This window comes from Podarcis vaucheri (genome assembly GCF_965113315.1).
Source record: "Podarcis vaucheri genome assembly, chromosome: 3".
Classification (NCBI taxonomy): Eukaryota; Metazoa; Chordata; class Lepidosauria; order Squamata; family Lacertidae; genus Podarcis; species Podarcis vaucheri.
Genome location: NC_138761.1, coordinates 17,694,889 through 17,708,537, shown reverse-complemented (window position 1 = coordinate 17,708,537; position 13,649 = coordinate 17,694,889). Strand labels below are relative to the sequence as shown.

Below are 13,649 nucleotides of genomic sequence, written 5' to 3'. Positions count from 1 at the left end.
TGTCTATATTTACTGACAGCAGCTCTCCAGGGTTTTCAGGACTGAACCGGAGACCTTTTGCAAGCAAAGCAGATGCCTTCTAACCACTGAGCTTATATTCCCCCCAGACCCCCCTTTTTTTTATAAGAGATGCCAATCTTCCACTTTAACCTCAGATTTAACCTCTCTGCTCCCTACCTGTGTCTCTTTCTCCTGACACTTGAATACCTTTCCACCCCGATTTGACTCACTGGTTTTTATTTATTCTTTATTATATTTCTATCTGTCTTTTCTCCCACAGGAGACCCAGGTGACAAACACACAAAAGAAATCATTACATGTTAGAAACAGCTCCAATACAGATGCTGTCTCTACTTAAAAGGCTTGTTGGACGAGGAAGTCGTCTCTTTCAAAAGGCACTGAGAAGTCAGTGGAAAGGGGCATTACGTTCAAGACACACTTGTTCATCTTGCCTCTTCCCAAATTAGCCTCTTTCCCTTCTTCCTGTCCTTTCTTCCATAAATGTGCCTTGTCTCTACCTTTTGATGCAATTCTGCATGCAGGACTTGCTTCAGTCTTTACTTTTTGTACGCTGCCTATATGTTTAAATAAACAGCAATATTATTAAATAAGCTCTTACTGACAAGCAATATTATTACGTTTCCCCTTATTGCTTTTATTTTGTTCTTTTATTGGACGGAATCCTGTTTGCTTTTTAAACATACAAACAGACTATATCTGTTCCTAGACCGATAATAATAATAATAATAATAATAATAATAATAATAATAATAATAATATATTTATACCCCGCCCTCCCCGGCCAGAGCCAGGCTCAGGGCGGCTAACACCAATAAAATCACAGTAAAAACATAATGGGGGACAAAGCATTGATAATGTCCCCCATTGAGGAAGCCCTGATCCTTGAACATCCATAGCACGTTCCTTCCAAACGAATACCTTAAAGAACCTGGCTCCATGTTTCCAAGGCTATGAGGGCCAGAAAGAGAACCATTCCGCCCTGCCCCCCCCCCCCCCCGTAATCTGCAAATGCTAATTGAGATCTACTTAGATCTTGACCAGGCCTGTACCTCTTGTGAAATACAAAGCCAAACATGGCAGACACCTGCTCTTGCATAGGGGGAAGAGAACTTCTTTAGCCTAGGGGCAGTGGCGTAGCGTGGGGGGTGCAGGGGGGCGGGCCGCACCGGGCGCAACATCTGGGGGTTAGGGTTAGGGGGCGCAAATCCACGGGTTAGGGGGCACAAATTACTTGCCTTGCCCCGGGTGCTGACAACCCATGCTACGCCACTGCCTAGGGGATGGGGTCAGATTCTTATCTAACCCACCCCATGCAGGCCAAGTTTGCCAGGTGATGTCCAATGACGATTTTTTGCCACAGGGGTCTTTGGAAGCTAGGGTTGCCACCTTTGGTCGGGCAAAATATGGAACAGGTCGGGGAGAGGGGGATATTCTCAGTATTTTTGAGCCCCAGAGGCATTTCCTAAACAGGGAGTTTATCTTTTGGAAGTATGATCCGGATATAAAATCTGGAAGTCCTCTCAGAATATAGATAAATTGGGGAATAATATTCATTTTGAGAGCATTCACCTTTCCCCAAAGGGTAAGGATTAATGACTCCCACTTATCAGTGTCTAACTCTCTGCACTCTTAACAAACTACAGTTGCCAGGATTCCTTGCAGGGACGGCATGACTGTTTGAAGTGATATGATACTGCTTTAAATGTAAAATGCAAATGTGGCCTAAGACTTCATGAAAACAAAACCAGAATGTAATATTTATTCCAGATTATTTAACCCCATATTGAAGAAGTGTTAAGTATCAGAGCATTTTGCACTGTTGAAGTGCCTTTTCAATGTCAGATATTTTGGGGAGCTATTAATAGCATTAAGGTTTTAAACCAAGTCTCTGTTTGGCTAGTCTGATGTGTTATGATTTTTTACATAGAGTTATCAAAAGCCTTGCTAATTTCTTAAATGTTTGGGATTATTCAGAGCAAGTTGCTCATTTTTACCTGGGCAAGCTGTGTTGCAGGGTTAATCACTGGCACAGTTTCAGTTTCTCCTGTGGGAATAAAGAGCTTCAGTCAATTAACGGGACTTATTAGGCTTGCTATATATAAAATGGGGGCATAGTGATTTGCAGTCCACTTTAGGTGGAAACCTGTCTCTTTTCTGGAACACAGAGTCCTGCTTTGAAGCTGCCACATTATAATAATTTTGCACAAGCTACCACAATTACAAGCAGAGGAATTTCAGCACTGAATTGTACCAATGGTTCAGTTTCACGTTATAGCTATGGAAAGCTATACATGTGCTATATATGGTTAGTTATGGGTTTAAACTGTGAAAAGCTATGGAATAACTGATTGTGTAGTGTGATAAGGAGGAGGAGTTCGGATTTGATATCCCGCTTTATCACTACCCGAAGGAGTCTCAAAGCGGCTAACATTCTTCTTTCCCTTCCTCTCCCACAACAAACACTCTGTGAGGTGAGTGGGGCTGAGAGACTTCACAGAAGTGTGACTGGCCCAAGGTCACCCAGCAGCTGCATGTGGAGGAGCAGGGAAGCGAACCCGGTTCACCAGATTCGAGACTACCGCTCTTAACCACTATACCACACTGGCTCCTGCTGGACCAGGTGAATGGCCCATCTAGTCTAGCATCCTGTTCTTACAGCGGCCAACCAGATACCTGTGCGAAACAGGCAAGAGGACCTGAGCACAGGAGCATTCTCCTCCCCTGCGGCTTCCAGAAACAGGTATTCAGAATCAGTGCTAGCATAGCTAGTAGCCATTATGAGCTGTATCCTCCATAAATTTGTCCAGTCCTCTTTTAAAGCCATCCATGTTGGTGACCATCTACATAACAATGTGCTGCATATCTATTCCATAAATATATTAACGGCAGTGTTGGCCCAAGACACTGTTGAATGCCTTTCCCCCTTTACTGTGATCCACGCGACGGTCACCTCCAGGCTTGATTATTGTAACTCGCTCTATGTGGGGCTGCCCTTGAGACTGACCCAGAAACTCCAGCGGGTGCAGAATGCCGTGGCGAGACTCCTTATGGGGTCCTTGCCGCGGGGTCACATTCACCCAGTGCTATACCAGCTGCACTGGCTCCCGGTGGAGCACAGGATCAGGTTTAAGGTGCTGGTTTTAACCTTTAAAGCTCTATACGGCCTAGGACCCTCGTACCTACGGGACCGCCTCTCCTGGTATGCCCCACGGAGGACCTTAAGGTCTTCTAACAAAAACATCTTGGAGGTCCTGGGCCACAAGGAGGTTAGGCTGGCCTCAACCAGAGACAGGGCTTTTTTGGCCGTGGTCCCGATCTGGTGGAACGCTCTGTCACAAGAGATTAGGGCCCTACGGGACTTGACATCTTTCCGCAGGGACTGCACTACAGAGCTGTTCCACCAGGCCTTTGGCCAAGGCACAATCTGACCCCCTCCTTCTGTAATCCTCATAGAACTCTAGCACAATGGTTGCAATTAATTTGATTTTGAATTGATTTTAGAATGAATTGATTTTAGAATGCTGTGTTACTTTTATTGTTGGTAGCCGCTCTGAGCCCGGCTTCAGCTGGGGAGGGCGGGATATAAATAAATTTATTATTATTATTATTATTAGGCCTAACACTCTTTTTTTTACCAAAAAAAACCCTGCATGATTGATAGAAGAAAGGCATCATATAAATGTAAGGGAGAAAAGGGGCGGGGGGAATCACTTCCTGCCTTCAACTATAATGTAATAATATTAGAAGTGAGAGATTTCTTTTTGGGATACAGTGGTGCCTCGCAAGACGAAATTAATCCGTTCCGCGAGTCTTTTCGTCTAGCGTTTTTTTCGTCTTGCGAAGCAACCCTATTAGCGGATTAGCGCTATTAGCGGTTTAGCGGCTATTAAAGGATTAGCGGCTATTAAAGGCTTAGCGGATTAGCAGCTAAAAGGCTATTAGCGACTTAGAAAAAGGGGGGAAGCGAAAAAAAATCGGAACACTTGCAAGACGTTTTCGTCTTGCAAACCAAGCCCATAGAGAAAATCGTCTTGCGAAGCAGCTCAAAAACGGAAAACCCTTTCGTCTAGCGGGTTTTCCGTCTTACGAGGCATTCGTCTTGCGGGGCACCATTGTAATCCAGGATCTGTTTTAGCTAGAAGTGGTGCTGGACTTCTAACTGACCAATGTGAATCCCACCACATCAGCCCAGAGATGTGGTGGGCATGTGTGGGCATGTGACTCTTCAGTAGTGCCGTTGTTAACGATGGCACCTCCCAAATGGTGGCTCACATATGCAGTGACACCATCCTGGAAGAGCTGCCAACATGGCTGATAGGTTCCTCGGTCACAAATTTAGGCTGCAATCACAAATGCTCTCACACTTTTTGAGTCAACATGCATAGGGCTGCAGTGTTATAATGGAGTTTACTACCCAAAATTTGCCACATTTGGATCATTGGCATGATGCAGTATGGCTGGTCTTCTATTCAAAGGGATCCCCATCCCTTTTTAAAGAAAATATTGCTTCTATCTGTTGGCTTTCTTGAATCCAGTTTATTATTTTGTTTTTGCTCACCTGTGAACACGACTCAATGCTTCGAGAAACTTAACAAACCCCACTTTACTGAATCCTGGAAATTGTAGTTATTTTGGGAGGGGGGGTTCTAAGAGAAACCCAACTATCCTCACTAACTTACAGTTCCCAAAATTATCGCAGAGAAGCCATGACAATAAAATACACGTAAAATGAAATCTAGATCTGGCTGTGTGTAATTATCCACCTTCGGGAAAGGTGTGTGGGTATATTGGTGGGGTGGGGTAGGGGTTATTATTGAATTTGCCTTAACTGTGCATGAAATCTAGTTGCCTTTTACTTAGGACACTGAGACCCTGAGGTGATACGGCCTGCCTTTCATTACCTTAAACCTCAGAGGGCCTGGGTTTCCTTAGGAAAGCAGGACACCTCTGTAACTCATACTGATGCCGTCTTTCAGTCAGAGATGAAGTAATTTCTGAGTGAGAGGCAGAAGTAGGAGACAGAAAACAACAGTTTATCTTTCTATTCCTCTCCCACAGCTGCTATTTAATAAATAAAGGGGGGGCAAGCTTTCCGTATCACATTTAGTTTGACCCTGACTAAATAAAAAGTAAGACACACGAGCCGCTGCTCTACCATAATAGCACAAGAAAGGCATCATGAATTAAACACCTGAAAAATTAAATCCTTCACTGCTGATCATTTTTAAACACCTGCCCACGCCAAGGGAACACACAACACGGATGACAGGGCTGGGTACCAGTTTTGTCTAACTCTTCCTGTGACACCAAATGAGCATTTTTACTCCTTGGAGGGCATCAGTTAATTCAAAGCATCCTGAAATTAATTTCCACTTCAGCTAGTACTAGGGAATGGGGCTTGCAGGATGCACAGTTATAATCTTATATAACCACTAAAAAAATAAGCACCTCCTGTTCGTGCCTCCCAACCGTTTCCTGTGAAGCAGTGCCATTTAATTCTAGAAATAATGCTCCTTTTTCTCAAAGAGAAATTAGACCCTGCCATGCTTAGAGCTATACCATGTCGTTAGCATTCCGTTTGAAAAGTCCAGTAAGGTAAGACCAACAGCTACGACTGTTCATTGGGTCTATTTTGACATTTCCATGCATAGCACTACAAAGAGCATACAGGCCTGTTTGTGGCACATGTGAATATTGTCATATAAAATGTACATATCTAGCCAACAGAAGCATGACAATGCAAATGATTTTCCTGCCTCTTCTAACTGTTTTGGGAATCGCCACAAATTTAACTTACTGGGGTTGGAGGGGAGCAGAAGTTTTGAGGTAATTATACTGCTTTGTCTGCAATAGGTGTATGTCCCAGAGCCTCCTGCTGAAATCCCATAACTTTTCATACCACAAAAGTTCTGGGATTTCATTTTGCTTTTTGTCCCACTTTTGTTACACTTTAGGGAAAGAACGACCTTCCAGACAGGAGGAATCCAGTAACATCGGGGAAGCAATGCAGAACAACTAATAAAGCTGAATGAAGTGTGGATGGTCCAGTTTAAATCCACTGCTAATGCGCCATTATTGCATCAATGGCATTTGTGATGGCCTGGGACTCAGGCTCAGGCTCGGACTCGGAACCGGAGGAGTCTCAGTCCGCACCGGATCCTCTGCTTCAGGCGGCATCTGGACCGAGTCTGGGGCCTGATTCTGAAGAGTCCCAGTCTGCACAGGTTCCCCTGCAACAAGCACCAGGTGGGCCGAGTCAGGGGCCTTAGTCTGCCCTGGCTCCAGATGTGGGGATTACCTCGTTGCCTTCAGCTGGGCCATCACTTACAGCTGCTCCACTACCAGTTGGGTCAGGAGAGGCTGAGGCAGCCTCTGGATCTAGTAACCCACCGACATCTCCCGAGCTGCAGATACAGTGGTACCTCGCAAGACGAATGCCTCGCAAGACGGAAAACTCGCAAGACGAAAGGGTTTTTTGAGCTGCTTCGCAAGACGATTTCCCCTATGGGCTTGCTTCGCAAGACGGAAACGTCTTGCAAGTTTGTTTCCTTTTTCTTAACACCGTTAATACAGTTGCGGCTTGACTTCAAGGAGCAACTCATAGCACGCGGTGTGGTAGCCTTTTTTGAGGTTTTTGAAGACTTTGGTGATTTTTGAAGCTGTTCCAAAACTTTTCCGACACCGTGCTTCGCAAGACGAAAAAAATCGCAAGACGACAAAACTCGCGGAACGAATTAATTTCGTCTTGCGAGGCGCCACTGTACTGAGATCTGAGAGAAGGAGAGACCCGAGTACTCGCAGGAGGAGTGCTTGCCTTTGGGCGAGACAGGGAGGTGAGTCACTGGGGGATCAGGACTGGCCGTTGCCCCGACAGAGATAAAAGGCTGCCGGACCCCACCCCAGGTTGCAGGAGCAACACTGCTGCTTGCTGGAACCTGCCTGTTACCCTGTGCCTGACCTAGTCTGGTTTCCTGCCTTGGCCCTGTTGGACTGACTTCTCGTGGAAACCCTGGATTTGGGACCGGACCTGGACCGTGTAGCTCGGGTTAACCCCCGGGCCCAGCTCAGCATTGTTGCAGAATACGCCCACCAAAGCAAAGCATTTGGAAGAGGGGCTTGTAGGAATTCAGCCAGAAGCTATGAAACACAGTGATTGGAAACAAAGCAGTATGTCTGCCCAAAACTTTTCCAGGCAAAAATTGAAAGCAGAATTGCATATAAGCACCCCAACACCATCATGGGAACAAACCATAATGAATGCACAATAAATCAACACCTGGAGGGGCCCTTTATGAACTGCCCTGTTGAAATCAGTTCAGTGTCTAAGTGGGGCTCCCACGTATGAGCTATCTGCACATCAGAGTGATGTTTCTATAGGCTACACAATGTGATTATTGCTGCTCCTCTGCCAGTATATAACCCTTAGGTACTACTGCTTTTGAATCCAAGTTTTGTATTCTAGCGTGTATATATTTTTTTGTTTGTGAGTGAGAACATTATAAATGGAATCCAACCAATGCCTTTGTGCTCATGGAAGCTTTTGATTCAGTAGAGGCATCTGCTATTGGAAGAGGAGATGTGGTTTTGCCAGTTTCCCCTTTCATCTGCATCTCCACAAGCCACCTCAAACTTGCTCCTGTGAAATCAGTCTGCAGCTGATTTGCAGAGATCAGGGAGGTCTGCAGGACATAAAGGGAGGGGGAAATCTCCTCTTCTGTTAGTGGATGCCTTCATGGGACCAAGAACACTTCCAGGAATGCAGCTGAGTAGAGTGCCAATGAGATCGCATCCTATGACAATATTTTAATCTCTTGTTTCAGTAGATACTTTACCTTCTTTTCTGTTTGAATCCATGCTCCTTAAACACATTGGGTATTTTTTTTCAAGTCCAGTCAAAGCATCTTGAAAGAGCTTTTGGCGTTTCCAAAAAACCCGAAGCAAAACTATCCCATGGTCTTGAATAATTTAGCATGTGAGCTCTCCAGCGAGTCAGATGATCCAGTTCCTATTTCCAATGGAAGAAAGAAGTACAATGGCGTTATTGTTCCACTTTGGGCCAGTACTGCTACGCCCTGGGGGGAAATGGCTTTTAAGTGACTTCAATAACTTGCACTTCATGGAATATATTGGTTTAATGGTCACATCTATAGAACAGTTGTCCTACTGTATTCTGAAGGGCTTCTTCAGAAACAGACTTCCTGAGCTGGGAGAAGGCAGATCAACTTTCCCCAGTCCATTTCTTGAGGGACTCAGCTATCCCTACTAACATGACCATCCGTAAAGGAGAGGTCTATACAATGGCAGAAGAGAAAGCAAAGTCCCTTCTTGTATTCTGAGCCTGTCAGGCTCCCATCCTAACCACAGATCAGGTTTTTGGCTGCCAGCTGGCCACCCATAAGCTACAATGTGGTGTCCTCCAAATATTGTTGAACTGCAATCCCCAACTATCCTGGACCTTTGGCCATGATGGCAGGGACTGATGAGAAATGGAGTCCAACAACATCTAGAGGGCATCAGGTGTGGGGATTTATTGATTTATTAGCACATTAGCAAGAGTTAGGAGGCTGCAAAATGTTATAGGAGCAAAGGAGTCGTCAGCTTGGCATCAATACTCTTTTATTTCTTTTTTAGGCACCAATGGCTACTCATTTGTGCCCCCTAGTAAACAGAACAACAAAGCAATGTGATGCTGTCAACTGTTATCGAAAGCCAGTGGTGTTTTCTGTTGCATTTGGCGAAAGCATTGGAAACCAAATTGGGAAATAAGTCTGCATAACGCACTGGAGGTACTGATTTTGAATTACTGTAATTCGTTTGGAGCACCAATAATTCAAGGCAGATGATAAGCCATAAAGGATTTGGAGGTAGGAAATAGTCACAGCGGGATGACAGGGCACATCAGACTTCGGCTTATACTGCTTCAAACACAGAGTTAAGCAGTTTGAAGGATTCAGAGACTTACAAGGATCTAATTTTTCCTGCCACCCTCCTGTTCCTTCCCATGCCTGGCCTTTTTTGTTTGTAAGCCTGATGGAAGGGCCTCTCTAGCCCTCCCCTCTCTCTGATATGAGCCACTTTCGAAAACAACAGTTCTTTAAAAAGTGAGGTGAAAAATATAGCAAAAAAATTAAACAGCAAAAAAATCATGAGTTCATAGGAGACAAATCATTTGAGAAAAACCTAAAGGAAATTAGGATAACAAACTGCATTTAGCATAGAGAAAAGATGCCACAGGGGGAGCAGGGAGACATTGCCAGTTGTGGCCTGGCAGGTGTCTACTGCCTCTTCACTATTCAGGGTGACTCATTGCCATTTAAAATCACCATGTCATAAAAGACAATTGGAAATACATAAAATACAGCATCAAAAATGGCTTAAAAAAAAAAACAAAAGGCAGACAGTACAAATAAAACATAAGCTGTTTATCGCATTTGGAGAACCCATGGCGTTCTCTCCAGATGTTGAATGCCAACTCCTACCAGTCCAAGCCATCAGCAAGAATGAAGGTAATTAACAAACTGAAGCAGCCTTTACTTTGAAGTAAATTGTGTTGATTTCTAATGGCCCTTATTTATATCACTACAGCCATGAGTCTATTAGACCAGGCTTCCTTAACCTTGGCCCTCCAGATGTTTTGAGACTACAATTCCCATCATCCCTGACCACTGGTCCTGCTAGCTAGGGATCATGGGAGTTGTAGGCCAAAAACATCTGGAGGGCCGAGGTTGAGGAAGCCTGTATTAGACTCTTGGGTTGAGGAATTATTTAGGGGTTTTTGTTGGGGGGTTGTTGCTATCTTTGATGTTAATTTTGGGTATCTTTCTTTTAGCTCTTATTATGATTTGTGTGGAAATGGTTTGATTTGGTTGTGTCCTTTTCGATGTGCTATTTATTGCTTATGATTACTTTAGTTACGTTTGGAGTTATGTGATTTTTTTCCCCCATGCTGTAAGCCACTCTGAGCATGGCTTTCATTATAGAAAGGTGGCATACAAGTAAAATGGATGCATGCATGCACGTATTATGTATGTTTTCGTATTATCTTAGAGCATAATCCAGCCAAAGCAAATAATTGTAAGTCTTGAGTATTTTCGGGGCACCCTGTACATGCTGCAACATAGGGAATAGTGGTAGCTCAGAGACATAGCAGATTGATTTCTATCATCTCCAGGAAAGTGGGGGGGGGAGACCCCTAACTGTAACCCTGGAGAGCCACTGCCAGTCAGTGCAATTTGTGGGCCTTCAGATTCTGTTGGAACACAACTGTGAACATCATCATCATCCCTCACCTTTGACTGTTCTGGCTAGGGCAGACGGGAACAAACACTGCACACCTCGAGGACCACAATTTCCCCCTCCCTGGTGCAGACATTGTTGTGCTAGATGAGCCAGCCGTGTGACCCACTGTAAGGAATTGTCTTATGCCTGAGCAAATGTGTGAACCTGATCGTTTGGACGAGAGACCATTTAGAAACAATGAACAAATATTACACATTTCAAAAGTCCTATATTTTCCCCCATCCCAGTATTAAGCATCTGCTCTCTCTTTTCCATTTAAACCAATCAGACTTTAATAATACTTACCTGTGGCTGGTTTCTGGTTTGCACCTTTAATATGCCGACTATGGAATTAATAGCCCTATACACATCTACTCAAAAGGAGACCCCCTTTAAGATAAATCTGACGTGCTCTCAGGTTAGTTAGTATAGAACTGCAACCTAAATCTCTCTCTCTATATATATATATATATATCTGTACACACTGCTAAATGTTCAAATAATAAAGGGAATAATTTATTTCAGATGTGCTTAAAATACTGTATATAAGATTATATCCAACTAACATTTTTTTGTGTGAAACCTGTGAGAGGCTTACTATTGTTTTTATGAGGGGAGATGTCAGCTTTTTTGCATCCTTGGATTCTGAATACTGTACTGAAATTCCAGTTAATTCTGACTGAATAAGAAAGTTTTTCAAAAACTCTATATTGGAGAGTCTTTTTATTCTTTTATTCCTTTCACAGTCAAGGTGTATTTCTTCTCTCCAGAACTTAGATTTATTATACTTTGTAACAAACCAGTAAATAAAGCTGGCAATAAAAGTCCCAAGGTATAGAAAAAATGCAGATACAGTGCAATCGTATGCATGTCTTCTCAGAAGTAAGCACCACTGAATTCAATGGGATTTACTTCCAGGTAAGCATGTGTGCGATTGCTGCCTAATGTCTGCCTAAATGCATTAAATTTTATCTCTTGCTCTTAGAGAATATTGTGATGCATGTAAGTTTAGTGCCAATTCATTACCAAAAACATCCTCAGCCTTAACTTTATGTTAACATTAAAACATACTTTTAAAAGCTCTATGAAATGGAAGCACAATACGTTTTAAACTTACCCCCCAGCTGTGCTTAAGCTCTTGCAGTTTCAGTACCTTCGCAATCGGGAACAATGACCGTTTTTCTAAAAACGAGCTCCAGAAGGCAGCTAGGGGAGCCTGGCGTTTTCAGAAGTAGGTCTATCACATGCTAATCACTAATTTCAAATCCAATCATAGCTAACCCAAAGCTCTCTAATTATGCAGTCCTCAGGTCAGATCCTTGTGTCCCCGTTGGTTAAGTCAGCTATGATTTTAATATGAAGATGAACTCTTAAAACAAGTGTGATGTTTGTTTAGATTGCAGTTGTCTTTTCTAGCAGCAATGGGAAAAACTTTGAGCTTCACTGCAGCTTGAAGCAATGCTCTTTGGAAAGAAAGAGAACCAGATGCAGAATGAAGAATCCACACGGCACCAACATTTTATGGATGTGACCCCAACTATTACCAACCTACTTTTCGGTCAGCATAGGGATTAGTTGCATCAGGTAATAAGGCTAGACCCTGGCATGTCAAACCCAATTGGTTGGGGGTATGGGCTGTAGCCAGCGGGGGCAGCTGTGCCCCCAATCAAATAAATAAAAATACTTAACTAAAAATTGAAATGCCTGCTGAAGTCACTTGAATAATGTTGTGGCTCATTCTAGCACCGCAACTGCCAACTCAACTGTTCTTGAGATGTTTCAGGCAAAATCTGCTATTACTATTATTACTATTATTAATCTAACCTCAAGGTTAGATTACTGCAATGCGTTATACGTAGGGCTGCCTCTGAAGACAGTTTGGAAACTTCAGCTGGTGCAGAATTCAGCAGCCAGGTTGCTCACCGGAACAAGACGGTCTGAGCATATTACACTGATCCTGGTCTGACTGCACTGGCTGCCAATTAGTTTCTGGGCCCAGTTCAAAGTGCTGGTTTTGAATGCTTTAAATGCTAATTTAAATCTAAAATGCTTTAAACGGTTCAGGACCACAATACCTCAAGGACTGCCTCTTTCCATATGAACCTACCTGAGATCATCTTCTGAGGCCCTCCTTCGTGTGCCCCCTCCTTGAGAGGTCTGGAGGGTGGCAACACAAGAGCAGGTCTTCTCTGCAGTGGCTCCCTGTTTGTCGAATGCTCTCCCCAGGGAAGTTTGCCTGGCACCTTCATTATACACCTTTAGGTGCCAGGCAATAATGTTCCTTATTAACCAGACCTTTGGTTGACCTGATCAACATCCCTTACCCCTTTGAAAATGTGGCTCTTTTGGGGGGGCTATTATTGGGTTATTGCTTTTATTTTTATATACTGTGATCTTTTTATGTGAACCTCCGGGTATAGAGTGGTATATAAATTCTATTATTATTATTATTAATAATAATATTATTACTACTAGCACCACTACTACTACTGTATTACACATGGCAGATAAGAGGACTTTTAAAATTGGGGGGGAAAGAGGCACTTCCAAGACATCCTGCCAAGAAGTAATTTTTAAAAATAGAGACGTATCTAGAAAAGCAGAGGTTGTCATTCCTTGGTTTTATTCAATACTTACAGGCCAATATATTGTCTGAAATAAAAACATTTTGCAGCAGGTTGACAGGGACTTGACCTCTTCTAAATCACGTCATGGCTTAGGAATCTACAATCCAAAGGTTTGATTTCCAGTGTGTGTAAGATATATGTAATTATAGCTTTTCAGTGCAGGTAAATTGACCTTGGGGAAGAAATCCATAAGGGCCAACGGAGAAGCATTTGGTTTTTCAATGGATCTGCACTAACAGACAGCAAGAGTTGAAAGCAGCCAGCAGGTGATGAATGCTGGAAAATCTGCACGTAGGGAGGAATCAATTCTACTTATGGTGAAATGGTAAAGAAATAAAGATTTTTTTGAAAGCTTGTTCAGACTATAATCAAGGACGTTTGAAAAGGTCGTCTCTTCAGTTCCATTAGTAATTTTATTGAATTGTTTTGAGAAACTCCCAACTCAAGTGGCGATACCAAGCACTTTATATATTTGTTAATGGCTCCCTGGGAAGATCTTGCTAGTAAATGGCATACTAATGAACCCTTAGTAGAGACTCAATGTGTAATGAAGGTCTGGGATATATTTTATGGAGAGGTGAACGCATCTGACATTGGGAACATTGTGCCGAACAAACAGAGGCATTCTGTTCCTGTTCATTACATACATCTAATACACACAAAGTGTAAACATATATTTTATTGATTCATAGAATAATAGAATTATAGAGCTGGAAGGGACCA

General features: G+C 43.1%; 1 protein-coding gene across 3 annotated transcripts in view; it reads right to left on the bottom strand.

The window, feature by feature from the left end:
• The window catches only part of ARHGEF33 (Rho guanine nucleotide exchange factor 33), a 29,843-nt gene extending 18,018 nt beyond the window's left edge, over nucleotides 1–11,825 (bottom strand). For 2 of the 3 annotated variants that reach the window (XM_082217480.1, XM_082217481.1), the window contains exons 1-3: nucleotides 11,417–11,823; nucleotides 7,854–8,026; nucleotides 2,016–2,065 (exon numbers count right to left, since the gene is read on the bottom strand). In XM_082217480.1, the coding sequence (XP_082073606.1) occupies nucleotides 2,016–2,065; nucleotides 7,854–7,890 (87 nt within the window). In that variant the 5' untranslated portion in view covers nucleotides 7,891–8,026; nucleotides 11,417–11,823. Of the gene's footprint in view, nucleotides 1–2,015; nucleotides 2,066–7,853; nucleotides 8,027–11,416 lie in introns of all 3 variants that reach the window. The other variant, XM_082217482.1, reaches the window with a different exon arrangement.
• Nucleotides 11,826–13,649: the final 1,824 nt, after the last annotated feature.